This window comes from Vicia villosa, linkage group LG2 (genome assembly GCF_029867415.1).
Source record: "Vicia villosa cultivar HV-30 ecotype Madison, WI linkage group LG2, Vvil1.0, whole genome shotgun sequence".
Classification (NCBI taxonomy): Eukaryota; Viridiplantae; Streptophyta; class Magnoliopsida; order Fabales; family Fabaceae; genus Vicia; species Vicia villosa.
In genome coordinates this window covers 47,765,423-47,784,313 of record NC_081181.1, presented here as the reverse complement: position 1 = coordinate 47,784,313, position 18,891 = coordinate 47,765,423, and the positions used below count along the sequence as shown (strand labels likewise).

General features: G+C 36.8%; 1 protein-coding gene across 1 annotated transcript; it reads right to left on the bottom strand.

The window, feature by feature from the left end:
• Positions 1-14,138: 14,138 nt before the first annotated feature.
• LOC131646143 (uncharacterized) lies at positions 14,139-14,867 on the bottom strand. Its single transcript, XM_058916279.1, has one exon. It carries the CDS (start codon positions 14,808-14,810, stop codon positions 14,337-14,339), a length of 474 nt encoding a protein of 157 aa, XP_058772262.1. The 5' UTR covers positions 14,811-14,867; the 3' UTR covers positions 14,139-14,336.
• Between the last annotated feature and the right edge of the window lie 4,024 nt (positions 14,868-18,891).

Sequence of the window (18,891 nt, the reverse complement as noted above, 5' to 3'; positions counted from 1 at the left end):
AATTTGGTGGCAAAGTAGTAAACCAAATGAAGGCATTCTTTGTCAGCGAACTAGGGAAATATTTGATCCTTAAATCCTCGTTTCCCGCTAAGTCTCCTGCTTCTGTCAAATATCTAGCAATATGTTCCACCGTTGACTCATTAGTTTCGCCTGAAAATTTTGTAAATTTGGGTACCTTAGTGCCCCTAGGCAATTCTGTCTGCATGATATAATCTGATATAGGGGATGTATAATTTGGACGTCTAAGTCCAGTATTAAGGCCATTATTGGCCATAACCCTTTCTATCATGGCAGTTAAGTTATTTTCTGTAGCCAGATTTTCTCTTCTGACTCTTTGGACAACCTCATCTGGGTGTTCGTTCCTACCCACAACCCTCTAATTTGGGTTGCTCTTCCTCCGTTTCCTGTCGAACGGGGACGGTTCTTTGATTTGAAGCCTCTAAGTTAATTACTGGAGTTCCTTCGATCGTCTCTGTTCTTCGTGAGGGGCCTACATCCCTAGTGGCTGTCCTAGATAATGGAACTATATCTTGTACACGTTCCATAATGGGCCTCTCTTCTTGATTCGAAGGTTGTTTGTCTTTCCTTCTAGGTGGTGTTACTCCCATGAACTCTGCCATTCGATTCATTTGAGATGATATCTTTTGGAAAGTCTCCACGTTTTCCCTATTTGTAGTAGCAATATTTGTCACTAGTGGGTTTAAAATTGAAGTCAATTCTCTGGCCAAAGCCCCTAGCATATCATGGTTGCTTGCATCCATTTCTTATCGAAATGCTGCTTGGTTATTTGTGGTAAAGTGGGGCATCTGGGTAGAAAAACTAGTGTTGTGTGCACTTCGACCCACTGAACTAACATTCGGTGAAAATGTCGCATTGTTAGTTGGGGCATATATAGGTCCTGCCCCTCGTACGCCTGTTCCATATTGGTATGGCATTTCATATGGATTATTTGGTCTCCATTCGAAAGCAGAATTCGTGCCTTGACCAAACAAATTGTTTGCAGCATTTGTCGAGGAAAACGGTACGTCCTCTGCACTTGTGGATGAGGGTGCGGTTGTCGACACTGAAACTGGAATAGTCCCTGAGGGTCCTGTATTATTTTCAGGCATAGCCTGGGAATTATCTGCAGGTCTCGATCCATTTGGACCCGTTGTATCCCGTGTTCCTTGAGTGGAAGTCGAATTTGCCGCTCCTGATCCTGAACCTTGTGGGGGATCTCGATCACCCCCTGCACTGGCCGTAACGACCATTTTCTTGTTGTACCTTCGTTTGGGAATCGGTTGTGCACTGTTCGTTAATTTACCGTTCCTAAGGTTCATACAAGGTCTTGATATTGTCTAGACAAAAATAAAGCAATTGATTAAAACAATCCGCTTGACACTGTCCCACTGGGCGTGCCAATTTGTTTACGGTGATTTCCGGTAAACAACCGCTAGTCTTCTAAACTATAATAAATATGATTTGGTTACTCGCAGGATCGACTAGATTGATCCTAGGACACATAGTCAAAAAGATTGTTATCAATGTTCATTTGAACCATATTCATGATTCGTCTTCTTCAATAAGCGTTGTTCGATTAAAGAACAAGTAATCTTGATAATCACTTTGTTATATGTAAGTATGATTTCAATGAAAAGATAAGTAACATAACATATGAAACTAAAAGGACTGTTAAAACGTAAAGAATCTTAGAATGCAGAAACGTTAAAGACTTTGAAAATAAATGACATGAAAGTAATTCGAAAGTAAATGACATTAAAGTAAAGATACAGAAGTGTAAATGGCAAGAAGTAAATGGAATGCAGTAATTCTAAAAGATATTTGAAAACGAAAGATAATACACATGTATTAAAGTGGTGGTGTCATACGTACATTTTCTCAGCGAACTCTTTCTCTTAACACTTGATACTTGAGTAAATATGTGAGTGATTTGTACAAAATGAACACACAGAATCCTAACATTAAGACTCCTATTTATACTAGTTTCGACCTTAACGGTCCTACACTAATCTGCTGCCACGTCTCTCATAAGAACTTCCAGCGACGCCATCTGTTACTTGGACAGTTACAAAACCGTCTTCGAATTTCAAATCTTCCCGCCTGAGTTCGTCTTCGACGCGTGGCAGTGTATTAAAAACACTACGAAAACACGCTAAGTAGTAATACTTGAATATATTTTATAAATTTTGTCTAAGTCCCCGAAGACACATACTTTCACTAGCTTTCAGTATTCATTATCTTCATAACGAACTTAGAAATATTTATTCTCGAAGCATGGCCATCAGTAGCCATCTTTTATTTTTAAGGGATGGCCATCAGTAACCATCTTTCCTTCGATTTTCCACTTCTTCGAAGGACAAATATTACAAGACGAAATCTTCAGCTAACAGGTTCTTCACACCTTTAACCTTTTAAGTCGTTCACCTTTATCCTTTTGAGGTCTTCAACACCTTTAAACTTTTGAATTGTTCTCCCTATGGAATTGACATCCACTACCCCCAATATTTTCGTGGAAAAAATGCCTATGATCTCCAAGCCATGAAGGAAGTGCCCCGAGAAATAACCTTGTCATATGCTTCGACGTTTAGATTGAAGGGTATGCCCTTGATCTCCAGGATATGGAGGGATATCCATAGTGTTCTATCCTTTTGAATTTGAATTCTTCCCATGTTTGACATGCCCCTGATTATTATTTCTTCGAGACGTGACCCAAGTCGATTGGACCTTAGGAAGAATGCCCCTAGTAAATAGGATGTTTGATCGTATGCCCCTGTAAACCTTGAGATTTTGCCCCTGTTTAGGAGAACCCTCTGGATGTGGTTCCCCCATTCAAGAGTCTTTATTGGAAATGATCGCCTTTGATTAACCAATTTCGAGATCCCCTTGAGTGCTAAGCGCATGTTCATAGATGATGTTGTACCCTTCGAGAAGTAACTCCAATGCAATGCGTATGCAAGTTTTGGAATCGAAGTCCATTATGAATTAGGACTGGATGATTTAGAAATGAATGCTTGAAGAAGCGCAGTGGTTTAGAGATAGTTTTAACAAACCTAGGAGTCAGTATAACAAAAATCCTGCTTAATATGCTTTCGTAGTTAACCTTGCCTCAATTAGGACTTTTGAATGTTGTAACTTGGCCTGGTTCATGTTTTAAGAAACAATGGATATAAGGCTCAAAATTTATTTAACCCACCCCTTTCTCCTTGATATTCTCCAAATCCTAAAAATTCGCCTAATCCAATGAATGAGCTTTGTTTGCAAGAGAATCGCTTCAGTTTTGATGTTGAGTAGAAGCCTTAGTAGAGATCCAAGCACCGATGAAAAATGTTGTAGAGGTCCAAGCATTGATGGGAAGCTTCGATGATTTAGCAGTCACAAGATTATCCTTTGTATTTCTCCTTTGTTGTTTTTTTTTCTATCCCTTATTTTTGCATGATCCAATTCCTTTGAACTTGATCCATCGGGATGCCCTAATTTTTGCCTAAGTCATTTTGTTTTCTTTCATGGAATTTTCCATTTTGACTTAGCGGGCGCTTTCCTCCTTTTTTTTTTGAATGCTCCTTTTGAAATATTGATCCTTGGATATTGAATGTCGTAACTGCCATGTTGACCTCGATTTATAAGCTTCAGCTTTGATACGCCCTCGATGATGTATTAAGGAAGAAGATGTTGTGAATGTTATCTCCATTGCTTCCTCAATCTTGGGTGAACGCGAGGAAGAAGATATGCTTGAACCTTTACTTTGGTTGATCCTTATGTTTGATCCTTATGCTTGAACCTTTGCTTTAGTTGATCCTCATGCTTGATCCTTATGCTTGAACCTTTGCTTCAACCTTTGCTTGACCCTTTGCTTGAACCCTTGCTTGGGCTGATTGATTCTCTTGACAACCAAAATACACCATTGAATTAATTGAAATCTACCCTGCCCCTGGTTGAAATCAAGGTTTATTTGAAAAGTAGAAATAAACTCCAACTCTTGGCTCAAGGGGGTGACGAGGGATTAACATCCTTATATCTCCACTGTTTAGGAATTGAAACAATGCTTGTACATCGTCGGCTCGGTCTTACCTTGAAAGCATACGTTTAGCGAGATTTAGTTATTTGTATTCGTCATTCTCCCTTATGTTTGTTAACAATCCGAAATTTGAAATTGAAAATAAAATAGAAGTGTGCGAGTGGAAAGTCGTAGTAGTGCGCGATTGAATTGACTCCAAAACCTGCATGGTCATCCCATTAGAATTGCTAATCCGAAGGTACAGCTTTTATTCTGGGTAACACTTAGCGATTGTAGGGGTTGAAATTCTGAGCATGACAAAACCTATTGATCCTAGGGGAAATCTCCTGTGTAAATCCGTTGACCTTGTTTCACTCCTTAGTTCCTAGACTTGTAGAAGTAAAGGGTAACCTCGAATTCTCCTTGGGCACGTCAAACCTGTCGGGAATAAATTGTTGGCGGTGGGTTTTCGTCGTTTCGGATCTTCATGAGTTTCCTTTGGCTAAACCTCTTTTGCCTTTTCTAAGGATAGTATCACACCGTTTGCAACCTTCGGCGTTTGTAAATTGATATAGAAATCTATGACCCTTTTGCCCCTTGGTGGGGAGTTCACATATGTCTTCTTCCCTTCATCGTAAATATGCATCCTTGTTCAGGGTATTGCCCCAGTTGGACTGACCCTTGCCCCCAGGTTATCGTAGAGCGTCCTTGTAAGTTTTGACATGTTCTAAGATGAACCCCTCAATGACTAGATACCTCTTGAGTGTATCTATGAGGGAACTTCTTTGTTGAACTAAGCCTTGCTCGATGATAACCTTTGTTGTATTTACAATCCTGTCGCGAAAAGGCATGGACATGTAATTGGCATGGCGAAAGGTATCCCCTTTTTTTTTAGACCGAGCTCATTCCCAATGATTTATTCTCCTTTCTCCATAGCGTATGATCCTTTTGATTTTCTTCATGGGTTTCGGGAAATCGGCTAGCACGATAAGTAAGGATGCGGGCGAAGATAGAAATGCACATGTAAATATATGAAAATGCGAATGCATGCGTATGCAAAAGACTCTTTTTTTTGTACTCTATGACTCCTTATATGCAATGCAGAAGTGCGACATATATAATCCTAAGGATAGCCTATGCGGATTTAGAGGTGACGTTAGACCCTAGCGAAACCCTTGCAAGCTAGATGTTATGACACGCCAATGGAAATTCCTTAGATTAGGGAGTATGCAGAAGGTAGTGGCTGGTGACCGTTCGAGACAGTCACCAAATCTCATGGCCATCGAGAGGCCGTTCGACATGTACCAATGAAGTTGTCCCTCGTGGGAAGGTTCTCTATGCGGAACACAACCTATCTAAGGACGATATCGAACGAAGTGAAATCCCTACAAGCTAGGGATGAAAGATGTATAAATGGAAATTCAAAACCCTACAAGTTAGGGGGTGTGCGAGAGCAAGCATGGGGTGATCGTTCAAGACAGTCACTGGATCTCATGGCCATTGAGAGGCCAATTGACGCATGCTAACGAAGATGTCCTTCGTACGAAGGATGCGATTTTAGAAATAGAATCCCTACCGGCTAGGGAGTGCGTGGATGTAGGCCCAGGGTGAATGTTCAAGATAGCCACTAGGTCTCATGGCCATAGAGAGACCAATTGACGTGTGTAAATGGAGATGTCCTTCGTGGGAAGGACATGATCTTGGAAATAGCATCCCCACGTGCTAGGGAACGCATATGAAGACCTACAAAGTTAAAACGCAAATATCCACAGTATATAAATCGTAAACATATAATAAGCACCTAAGCACAAAAGCCCTAAGTTCATAGGTTCGGCATGACGGCTTAGGGGGTCTATCCTTCCCATTGGTATGTTATAACAAGGGTCTCATGGGGTCGTTCGTAGCCTCCGAGACTTTTTGTCTCTTTGGATTTTAGAACAACTCATTTATCCATGAGGTTCGAGTTTTAGGGGTAGGTTCCCAGAGAGATCAGCTAAATACCAAGTCCTGCCCTCAACAAAGTCAAGCCTCGTATCAGACATTTCCGGATATTCAACCCACTCTGAGTGGAATTATCAATAAGATTCGTAGACGATGCAAGTCCCCCCTGGTCTTAAGGATAATTCCCACACTTATGTTTTAACGCAATTTATAATCCCAATAGTGCAAGTATATTAAAATACACACATAAACATTTAAGCAAATATATTAATATAAACAATTAAAATATATGAATAAATAAATAAAAACAGAAATTAAATATTTATTAAAAAAACCATAAACCCTAATCTAAAACCCTAACCCTGGCAAATTAGCCAAACCCTAATAATGAACCAAAAAACCTAAATATTTAACCAAAAACCTAAACCCTGCCAAAACCTAGGAGCATAATAATTCACCACTATTGATAAGTCCCCAGCAGAGTCGCCAGGTGTAGCAACCTGCTTAAAAAATAAAGGTTTTTTTGAGTCGCCACCTATTCTACCAGGGCGAATAGGAAATCCAACGCAGTTAAGAGATTCGGGGTAAGTTATTATATTCGGATCAAGGGAAGGTGTTAGGCACCCTTAACCCTTTCCTAAGGTTTTGAATTTAAGGCAAAGGTTTTATGGCTAAAATTATAAGGTTTAATAGCTAAAGAAGTGAATAGGGCGAAAAGTGATGCAACACCCCATATTTTACATTTATTAATTTAATGGGAGTTTAAATTAATTTCTTGGATTATTGGTATTTTAATTGGACTTAAGTTGGAAATTGTGTGAAATAAGCTATTGGGCCAAGTTGTGGTTAGTAATGGAGGGGGTGTGATTGGTAGGCCCTATTACTAAAATTATTTTGCTTTATTTTCATAAAATAAGAAAAAGAAGAAAATTGGAAAGTAGAAGAGGAAAACCTAAGAGGAAGAAGGAGAGATTATGATAAGAACTCTGTTTTGTTTAATTTATTTTGAGGATTGAAAGCATTGACGATGTAATGCTAGTTTTGATGATTTATTCCGCTGTGTAAACATGAGATATTTGCTTTATGAGTTATGTTAAGATGTTTCTTCAGTGAATGCATGACATACGACTGATGATGTTTATTTTATTATGAATTGTGACGCCCTTGTGCATGTTACTCTGATTTATTTAATTAATTTCCGCTGGGGTTTTGGAGGGTGTTACAAGTGAGATTTGAACGAATTGAGGTTTTGGGGAAGGGGACTCACCTTGGTTATCCATGTGCCTACGTACCTCCTTATGGAGGATCAGAGTCAACGTAGTTCGAGGCAGGGTTGTACACCTTAGAATTCGATATGAAGTGGTTTGAAGGCATTTTGAGTTACCTTATCGAAGTGATGAAAATCCGTAGTTTTGCAAGGCATTTTGAATTACCTTATTCGCAGTTTCGAAATTTGCAGTATTGAAGAGATGAGTTTTCGAGTGTTTTAAGTGGCGTACAACCCTGGTTTAATATGTTATCGTTAGTTGCGATGATCAATAGAGTACGAACATTCACGTTCTTGAAACCCTAACCATGGTGATTTAATAACCCTGCGTCCAAACTCATGCACAGTGGTTCTAAACATTCTCAAACCTCATTATAAACATGAATATATGAAACAAAATCATTTATATGTCGTATAACCAAAGTTTTGAGATTCAAGAAGCTTACTAATAAGGCTGCTTCATGGAGGACGATTCCGCGTGCATGGAGCTTCAACAAAGTGTTGGTTGGGCTCCTAGGATCTCCAGAGGGAGGAAGGAACACCTGCTTTGGTGTGAAACTCGCCTGGAGGAATGATTCGATGATGCCCTACCCTTGCCTCTTTTGAAACTCCAAACCCTAGCTTATTACCCCAATTCTTCGTCCTCCCTCTTGCTTCTGAATTATTAAGAATATATATGGCTTCTATTAGGGTTGAGAGATTGGACATAAACCAAGCTTTGATGGCAGGAAATTTGATTGAGAATTTGATTTTAATTTTTTCTAAAAATGGCTTAAACCTAATCTTTTCTCACCAATCCTATTTTCCACGAAATTTACACCATATATTTGATATTTGGATGATTGAAACTTGATTGAAAAATAAATCCTTGATTTAAATAAAATTATTCCATATTTTATGTGTTTTATAAGTATTTAAATGAATAAATATTCAAATAAATAATATAAATATTATAAAATGAAATGATTAGTCTAGGAGTCCATATGAAGCCCAAAGTCATGTTAAAAATCCAAAAGTTAGGCCCATTGGTCAAGAAAACCAAAATCACTTAATTAGGGCTTTATGTATTTCTCCAAAATCGACCAACTCCTAAGCCTTGTATCTCCTTCAATCTTTGCCATATGACCATGTTCTAGGACTTTTTGGAAAGCTCAAAGAGTCCTCTAAATGACCCTTTTGGTTTCATCTCAATGGAAGCTTCCATGCTCAAGTTATGAGCTTTGACCCAAAAGGTGTTTTTGTTGACTTTTTGGAGGACCTATTATCTCTTTGACCATATCTCTTGAATGAAGAATTTCTAGCCTTGGCCTGTGAGAGACAAAGTTGTAGAGAATCCAATTTCCTTCAGAATAGGCTTTGGTTGAGAAATTTTTGATACTCCATGCGAAAGTTATGACCAGTCAAAGTTGAGTTGACTTTCTCCTATAAAAAACCCTAATTTGAACCTTTTGAATTTGTTCATTTCTGAGTTTTTATTAATGGATCATGACCAATATTTGATCAAATGATGGATATAACCTCCAATACTTGATGTTGACCAAAAGTCTTCAAGTTTGACTGTATTTTGACTATAGTTGACTTTTAGGTCAAATTAGTCGACTATGGATCATCTGAGCATTTGAATGAGAAATCCTTGGAATTGAAGCTTTACTTTTGACATGGAGATGCTTTGAGACATATGAGACACCTTGAGATCCACTTGAGGCCTTAGAGATTCAAACTCTTTTGATAAAGTGCAAACCCTAATTTAAGAGGCCCTCGATTAAGAGAATGTTGCTTGTGAATAAACCCTTGAACCTTGAACCCTTGAAGATGAAATGAGATGGGCAAATTTTGTGGTATGACAGACTGCGTGTGGCACGGTCTACTAACTTATTGTGGGTAAGCTGATTTGATGCGTTCTTTTCAGATCTAATGGCTCTCAGAATAAGCAATCTGGAGTGTAGATCTGATGTATGGTAAAATGGAGGGCAATGATTCAAGGTTGACCGGAGTGCATGCTAAAATACCACGCGCGTGATCTAAAATCAAACACCAACCATGTGGCCATCGTGAGGCCACATGGCAGTGATCCAACGATTGAGAGAGGGAGTTATTTCCCAATCTCTTCAATTTCCACTTCATTTTCTTCTTTCTTTTCTCTCTCTAATCCTCTCTTATAACCAACAACACCTAAACGAAGCCTTGGAAAACCACCGTAAAACGCCCCTGAACCTACCGTAGACCACCCTCCAAACCCAGGTTTCCGGTTGAACTTCAACCGGAACCTTCAAACCTTCATACTTTTTTTCCAGAATGGATGAAGATCTTCATGTGATCTTCATCCCGAACCCAGATTTCTCTTAAACCCTCAACCTGAGCCAAGAACCCTAACCCTAACTTCATCCTTACCCACATGAACCCTAACCCAACCCTTATAAATTTCCAGAAACGAAAACGAAGCAAACAAACATGCATGCAAAAAAGAAAAAAAAAACTAAGCTAAGTTCGATTTGTGTTACCTCTTTGCGCTTTAACTCTTCTCCGTTTCTCGACCTGCTTTCTGATCTCTCCCTTATTTCTCTTATTCGCATGTAATCGACGTAAGGGCTTAGCTCAAGGGGATTAGGGTTCTAATGATAAACCCTAACTCTCTTTCGAACAAGGAGCTTTTGAGTGAAGATGGTTTGTTCGCGACTAGGGTTTTTAGATTTTTTCTTCTCCTCCTTTCTGCAAATTTAGGTCTTAGTCTTATAGTCAGTCCTTAGGATATTTATGGATTAGGAAATAGTTTTAAGTGTTTTGATTAGAAATTTGATTTTGTTGTAAATTTATTGATCTGATTCAGATTTTCTTGTTACAAACCGGTATTAATGTAATCCCATTCTTATTTAATAAAAGATTGATTTCTGATTTCGTTTGAATGTGATTTAATCCTTGCTTTTGGATTTGGGCTTAGTAGAAAATTAAGGTTGGCGTTAGGTTAGGGTTGATGGTGGTCGGGCGGCTGCCGCTTGAGGAAGGGGAAGGTGAATAGTGTTTCCTAACCCTAATTTGACTTAGTCAAACATCATCACTTACTTAATTCTTAATTAAACTTAATCATTTACTTAATTAACTAAAACTTAATAATATAAATACTAATAATTAGTTACAATATAATGTTTATAGATCTAATCACTTAAAACTTAATTACTTCAGCATATAATAATATAAATGATTATTTATTATTTAAAAGAAATAATGGTAAAATAAAAAGTAAGTTTTAAAGAAAAGATTCAAATTATATTTATTTATTCAAAAATATGTATATGCATGTATGTCGGTATGTGATGTAAATAAAATAATAAGAAAATTATTCCACTTAAATATATTAAATAGATAATTAATAAATAAATGACACAAAATACACACACACGCATATATATATATATATATATATATATATATATATATATATATATATATATATATATATATAAAGGAATTAATACTAATGAGCCAAAATCTTAACTTGGGTCCAAATGAATACTAATCACACCCCTTCTTCCTTTTATGGTTTACAAGAATGGGCTTAACAATCAAAATGTTAAGCCCAATAACACCCCTATATATATTTTGTACACCCCTTATAAGTTAGATTACAAAAATAGAAGGAAAATAATAATATGCTAAATATTAAAACAATAGGATAAATTTTGGGGTATGACAGAAGCAATGAAGATAAATCTCACAACATCTTCTTCCTCGCGTACATCATCCAAGATCGAGGAAGCGATGAAGATAAAAAAATCACAATAATTCGCATGGCATTCACGACCTTCCTAAATCAAAAGAAAAATTTTCAAAAGCGAAAAAAAATCAATATTTGTTTCCAAAAAAGGAGCCTGTTAAGTAAAAAAGAAAATCCAAAATCAACAAAAGTTGACTTTCTTTTGCACATAATTTCTTTTACACAGATTTACAAGAAGGTTCATGTGGAGTACCACAGATGTGAGGGGTTCTAACACCTTCCCCTTACATAATCAACCCCCGTACCTCAGATCTCTTGCAATTTTATATAATGTTTTGAGTTCAGGAGTCATTAACCAAATCTTTGATAAAAGGAAATCAAACTAGACGATGATATCAACTGACTATGATACCTCATCTATTCTGATAGCAAGCCAGGCTCTGAGATAAAGTGAGATATAGAACCAGGCATGTCCAATCAAGCTCTGAGATAATATAGCCAGACTTTGAGATGACGAACCAGACAATTCCTATCAGACTTTGAGAATTAGATAAGCATCTTAACCAGGGAAGTATTCATTTCATGCTGATTAAAATGTTTTATGCATCAAAATTATCTTATAAGTCTTGAACTCAGGGGGAGCCTCTGAACAAGCTGAGATAATTTTTTATGGTATAAAACTCAAGGGGGCTTTCTAGTTCACTCTGATATGTTTTATGTGATTAAACTAAGTAAAAATTATTCATCAAAATACATAGTTTTGTCATCATCAAAAACAGGGAGATTGTAAGAAAAATATTTGGTTCTACAATTGGCCTTTAGTTTTGATGATAACAATGCATTCTTTCTTAACTAACAATTTTTTACCCTAATGGTTTTTGTCTAATGTGTAGCTTTTTCTAATAGGTTCTGACTCTGATCAAGGGATGTGTGACATCAACAAATTGTGACTTTGAAGAGATCACAAAGCACGTTTTACAAAGAAATGTCAAGTTCTAAAACTCTCTTTTACAATGCTTCTGAAAGAACACTCATCAAATGGCTTCTGACTCTAACTCTGATAAAGGAGCTTCTGAAGATTTTTAAGCTCTGACATTCTGCACAAGTTATGAAGATTCTGAAGACCAAGTTTTGATGACTCTGAAGCCAAGGTTCTGGAGAACAAGTTATGAAGACTCTGATGACAAGGTTCTGAAGACTCTCTTTCAGCTTTTGATCTTTCAAAGCATGCTTCATCAACATGCATTCCGAAGCCTTTGAAGATTAGAAGAAAAGACAAAAAAGGTCTTACGTGAGAAAATAGTACATGGTACAAGATCAAATATTCCTTCCACTACACTGATTTTGTGGAGAAAGGATAGTACTATTGTACCATTTGCCTCCCATTTTCTGCTAACCGTTATGCAAAGATGCAACTAAGAAATTATGGAATTCCATCTTCACCTGTCAATGGGTCTTTTTATGCCTATATAAAGAAGACTTGGAAGAATGAAAAACAAGAGTTTATTACAAGAGCTTTGCACAACATTCTCAAACAAAAAGGCTGAAACTTTGTGTCATAGAAAAGCATCAAGCAAGGAATTTTTGTTCATACACTTGCTCTCAAATACTTTTGTGTTATTCATTGTATTTCAATTTGTGTAATCTACTTTATAGAAGCATTTTTGTAAGCACACATTTGTATCTCAACTTTTGAGTTGATATTATTCCTTGAGAGACTAGCGTATAGTAAGAATTCTCAAGAAGATATTCACAGTAGGTCTTTGTGGTTGTAATCGATTTGGTTGTAGTGGATTAAGTTCTTGTGAGAAGACAAAATCACCTTGGCGGGTGGACTGGAGGTAGCTTCGTTAACAACGAACCAAGTTATAAATATTGCATCATTAATTTTATTCTAAGTTCTTTGTTTGTTTATCTTGGTTTGTAAAAAAATTTCATTCTTGGAACGCAATTCAAACCCTCCCTTTCAGTAATATTATTATGGCATTAGCGTGGAATACAAGACACAAAATCTAGCACTCTACAAATCTTCAATGTAAATACTTAAATGCTTAAATTCCAAAGTCGGTTGTGTCCTCCTTATATAGCAATTATTCCGGGGCATTTCTTCATGAATATTTGATTTGATTTCGTCCAAAAGTAATGCAGATTTTGTTATATATATATATTTGATTTGTTCCTTGAATATCTCAAACAAAAAGCTATGATTTGGTTTGTTACAAATTTAAATCTTTCTAAATTTGATTTGATCTTCACAATTGTCCAACAAATCATATAATCATATTGTTAACTTAATAACAATAAAACCTGATCCAATCTTTGATCAAAGAGTCTTTCAAAACGGAACAACCAAGTCTTGATATGCAAGACCCAGATTGTCGAGCAGCATACTAAGACATCATGTCCACATGTATCCCTTCTACACCTCCATATAACTTTCGCAAGCTAGATCATCTTGAAAACTTTGAAAACTTCTTCCATATTGTTGATTTGCAAAATACATCAAATCCAAAAGACCATTTCACAAAGAACTTCCCTTACATTTTTAAATTAAGAAAATTATAAGATATTTGAAAAATATATACAAATTTTTAAAAAATTCTCACTTAATAGGATATTTTAATTTCCTAAAATTCTACCAAAATAAGAGAAATAAAAAATCATACTAAAGAATAAGTTTAGAAGATTTAGATTAATGTTTCAAATATAATCTATGTTGTACATGTGAGAAATACCATAATATAAGATTGTTTAATTAATTTTTTTTTGGATAAAATTTAATTATTACTTGCGTGCAATTATAAAAATGTTATTTTTCTAATTATATTGAACACAAATATGAAGCAAATTTTTCTCCGAAGCTTTGACAATACTGTATGTTCAAAGTTGAATTTATTACCAATCGTTAGTTGGTTCAGTGGTGTGGTGATTGGCGCTGAATTTGGTAGGGAGGACCACGATTCGATCCCCCGCAACTACGATCGGGAGGTGGCTGGAACCACTTGATGCCAGAACTGACCCCCGAACCGGACTAAACAGGTGGTTATAAACAAAAAAAATAAAAAATTTGAATTTATACTCAAAATCTTATTTAATTTAAACGAACGAGATTTGTGTCATCTCATCTAAGTGTTTATAGAATCAATATTATTTACTACAAAAATAAATAAAATTAAATTGACAATCATAGTAATTGTACATGCTAATTAATTATATACTTCCATTTATGAAAACATAAATATCATTATCTTACACTAAACCGATATATATACTGTTTCATCAAAACAATATTCAAACCTTCAATCCACTCAATGCATGCATCTCTTGCGATAAAGAAAATTCATCCCAAACTAAACTATATTATTCTTCCATATAATCCAAAGCAACAAAACAAAAAGAAAACAAACCAAAAAAATTGAACTTCAAACTTTCCACACCAATTGAAAAACCTTCTTATTTCCTCTCATCATATTTCTATCCTTTTGCTTTGATCTAACATATGCTCCTTTCACAGGGCTTGAACCTCTTCTCAAACTCCTCTCCCAATCAATTTCCTTCACTTCTTTCAAACTTTTTTTTGGTCGAAAATCACAACGCCTTTCTTTTGCTTCTTTATTGTTAACCTCCTTGATTTCAATCTTAGCCCCTCCTTCAATTCCTATGTTTATAATCACCTTAGAAAGTGCTCTAGTTTTGTTATTTACCTTATCGAACGCCGCTTCTTTGGCCTCTCTTTCCTTCCTTTGTTGAAAAACTCGGTTCAATCGACGAGCAAGATTGTATATTCCTTCCTTAATCTCCTCTTCCAAATCCTTTTCAATCTTCATCGCAAGCTCACTTCGTATCTTCAACTCCTCTTCAGAAATAGGAATCTCGGAAACATTTTTATTTGACATATCCACAAAAGTAAAAAAAAATAAAAAAAAATAACGCAACAATTTTATCAACAAAACTTTGAGGAATGAAAACAAAGAATTTAATTAATTATTACAATATATAGTTATATTTGGTGGTGCTATGATTTATATAGTAGTAATGTGATTTGGACATGGTGAAATGGGACCTGTGACACTAAGTAAGGAATAGGACACAACATAAGGTGCTTAGTGAAAATGTGACAGTAAGAGATGTTTCAGATGATTCCTACAAATTTAGACAACAAATTGCTCTAACGGGTTTAGTATAGATTTGGCTTTGCATGATTGATGATGAGGAGATAGAATTAATTTTCGAAAATTTAATTTAAAATTCTGCTTTACGTGGAAGAAATAAAGCTGGTTGGGTTCCCTTAAAAGCACAAATAACTAATAAGGGTAGAATTTGCTCATGTTTGATGTATGTTGGATGTGTACCCTTTTCTTCTATTTGTTGGCATTAATTTGTTTGAAAGAGAATAAGAAAAATAATTCAGTGAAAATAAATTAAAATTTTAAAAATTTTCATATACTAAATTAATTTAAATTTTAAGTTAGGAATTTTTTAAAGAGCAAAATCAATTTCAAATATAAACTTAGAAGTAAATATTTATCTTAAACATATTTTAATCCAAATAGTTTGTACGGTTAAATTTATAAAATAATCAGAGTATTACAAATATATAATATATTTAGTAATAATAGTGATTAAAAGCGGTCATTTTCGATAATAATAATTGAGCACGATGTCACGGAAGAGAGGGCGACCACCGAAGAAGGTTTCATGTTCACCGGTGACATCAAATTCTGGCGAGGAGGCGGCGGAGAAGGTGATTACAGAGAGGATTGAGGAGGTTCCGGAGGAGGTGCGTGATGGAGTGGTGGAGGATGGAAGTGAGAGTGATGGCGAGACTGGCAGGAGCGTGCCAAAACCTAATTTGGAAATTCCAGTCAATGGAACTGATGAAAACACGAAGAGCGAGGTGAAACTGTGGGTTGATGTCATCCGAGGGAATCGTCAAACTGCAAATGGAAAAGCAATTCCGTTTGTAGCACCGGCGATTGTGGATGGCGTGAAGGAGGTGGCAATCGATCTGGAAGATGTGGAAGCAGAGATGCGATATTGGGATACCTCGCCAATCATGTACGCGATTGGGGGAAATCTCAGTATGCACGCAGTGAAGAACTATATGAGGAAGATGTGGTCCTTTGTGCAAATGCCGGAAATGTTCTATAATGAAAAAGGCTACTTCATCCTGAAATTCAAGACAGATGAAGAGAGAGAGGAGGTGATGATGAAGGGGCCTTATACCATTCACAATATGCCTATGGTGATATTGGAATGGAGACCTGATTTCTCCATGGCTAGAGACATGCTTCGCATTGTGCCTATTTGGGTGACTTTGCCACAATTACCATTACATCTATGGGGAGAGAGGAGCCTGGGGAAGATAGGTAGTGTTATTGGCAATCCTTTGTACACAGATGAATGCACAGCAAGGAAATTACGAGTTACGTATGCACGCATTCTTGTGGAAGTAGATATTACACAAAAGCTGTGTGAGGAAGTTACTATTAAGGACTATGAGGGGAACAAGAGGAAACAAAGTGTGGAATACAAGTGGAGACCAAAATATTGTGAAAAATGCCAAAGAGTGGGACATGTCTGCAATGGTGAGAAAAAACCTGCCATAAAAGTCTGGAAGCCAAAGAAGGATAGGCAAGAACCTGAAGGTGAATCCAGCAATACTGAGAAGATCATTCAGAGCCAAGCTGCAGTAGATACTAGTGAGGAAAAGCATTCAGAAGAGCCCAAGCAGCATCAAGAAGAGGAGGAGGAAGTATGGACTTCAGTGACTCGAGGAAGTAATAGAGGTAAGAAACCAATTCTTGATGATAGTCTTAAGCATATTTTTAGTCAGAATGGTTTTCACACCTTGGGAGAGTGGAGAGGGCCACGGGTGAACCCTCTTATTGATAAATGATAGTAACTTGGAATGTAAGGGGGTTAAATAAGATTGCAAAAGTGAAAGAGATTAGCTACCGTCTCTATAATTTGCAACCTGGTATTGCTATTTTAATAGAAACCCGTGTGAAAAAAGAAAAAGCTAAAGAGTGTAGGAGATGGCTTGGTAATAAATGGAGTTATATTGATAACTATGAGAAACATCTTAATGGCAGAGTTTGGATTTTATGGGATGAGAGTAGAGTGCAAATCAAGAAATGTATTCAAACTGATCAAATGATACATTGTAGTGTACATAATAACAGGGGTGACTTTGTGAACTGGATCACTGCTGTGTATGCTGTTAGAACAAGATTTGTTCTTATCAATTATCTTAGTTTTGATGATAACAATAATATGAATTTTGCTTAAGATAATATGGTACTCTAATCCAATGCAATTTCCCTTTCAGGAAATATATATAAAGAGTACGCATAATTCAGCGCTCAGAAGTTGTGTCTCAAATGGTTCGGCATGCAACATCAGAACATGGTCTGGCAAGACATCAGAAGATGGTCGAAGCAGAATCAGAACATGGGTCTATGGAAGCATCAGAAGAACATGAGATCAGAAGCACTGAAGATCAGAAGATGGTATCACGCTCAGAAGCACTTCAAGGTCAGAAGATCAGAAGATGCTGTGCACCAAGCTGTTTGACTCTGATGATATTCAAACGTCGTATTCACAAACATCAGATCAGAAGGAAGTACACGTGGCAGACTACGCTGACTGACAAAAGGAACGTTAAAGCTACTAAAGGCTACGTCAGTAGACACAGCGTGAACAAGGCTCGAGGTAGTTGACAAAAGCGTATAACATTAAATGCAATGCTGTACGGAACACGCAAAGCATTAAATGCACTCAACGGTCATCTTCTCAACGCCTATAAATATGAAGTTCTGATGAGAAGCAAGGTTAACGATTCTGCACCAAAACAACTCATATCAAACTTGCTGAAACGCTGTTCAAATCAAAACTCAGAATCTTCATCTTCATCAACTCACTACATTGCTGTTGTAATATTTTAGTGAGATTAAGCTTAAACGTTAAGAGAAATATCACAGTTGTGATTATCGCTTTTAAGAAGCATTTGTAAACTCTTGAATTGATTACATTAAGTTGTAAGGAACTAGAGTGATCGTGTGATCAGTATACTCTAGGAAGTCTTAGCAGTTGGCTGAGCAGTTTGTAACTAGAGTGATCAGGTTGATCAGTAGACTCTAGAGAAAGTCTTAGGAGTGAACTAAGCCTAGAGTGATCGTGTTGATCAGTAGACTCTAGAAAAGTCTTAGAGGGTATCTAAGCAGTTGTTCCCGGAGTGATCAGTGTGTGATCAGAAGACTCTGGAAGACTTAGTTGCGGACTAAGTGGAAAACCATTGTAATCCGTGCGATTAGTGGATTAAATCCTCAGTTGAGGTAAATCATCTCTGCGGGGGTGGACTGGAGTAGCTTTGTTAACAGCGAACCAGGATAAAAATAGTTGTGCAATTTATTTTTATCGTCCAAGATTTAAAGTTACACTTATTCAATCCCCCCCCTTTCTAAGTGTTTTTCTATCCTTCAATTGGCATCAGAGCGCCGGTTCTAAGGTGCAAGCACTTAACCGTGTTTAGAAAAGATTCAGGAAGAGAAAAACGCTTCATTTAAAAGATGGTTGATGAAAGTGAAAAGTCTACACCTACACCTGCATCTACATCTGGCTCTGCTGAGCAATACAACGGTAACAATGGTTATACTAGACCGCCGGTATTTGATGGTGAAAACTTTGAATACTGGAAAGATAAACTGGAAAGTTACTTTCTGGGTCTAGATGGTGATCTATGGGATCTTCTGATGGATGGTTACAAACATCCAGTAAATGCCAGTGGCGCAAAGCTGTCAAGGCAAGAAATGAATGATGATCAAAAGAAGCTTTTCAGGAATCATCATAAATGCAGAACTGTTTTGCTGAATGCTATTTCTCATGCTGAGTATGAGAAGATATCTAACAGGGAAACAGCCTATGACATATATGAGTCCTTGAAAATGACTCATGAGGGAAATGCTCAAGTCAAGG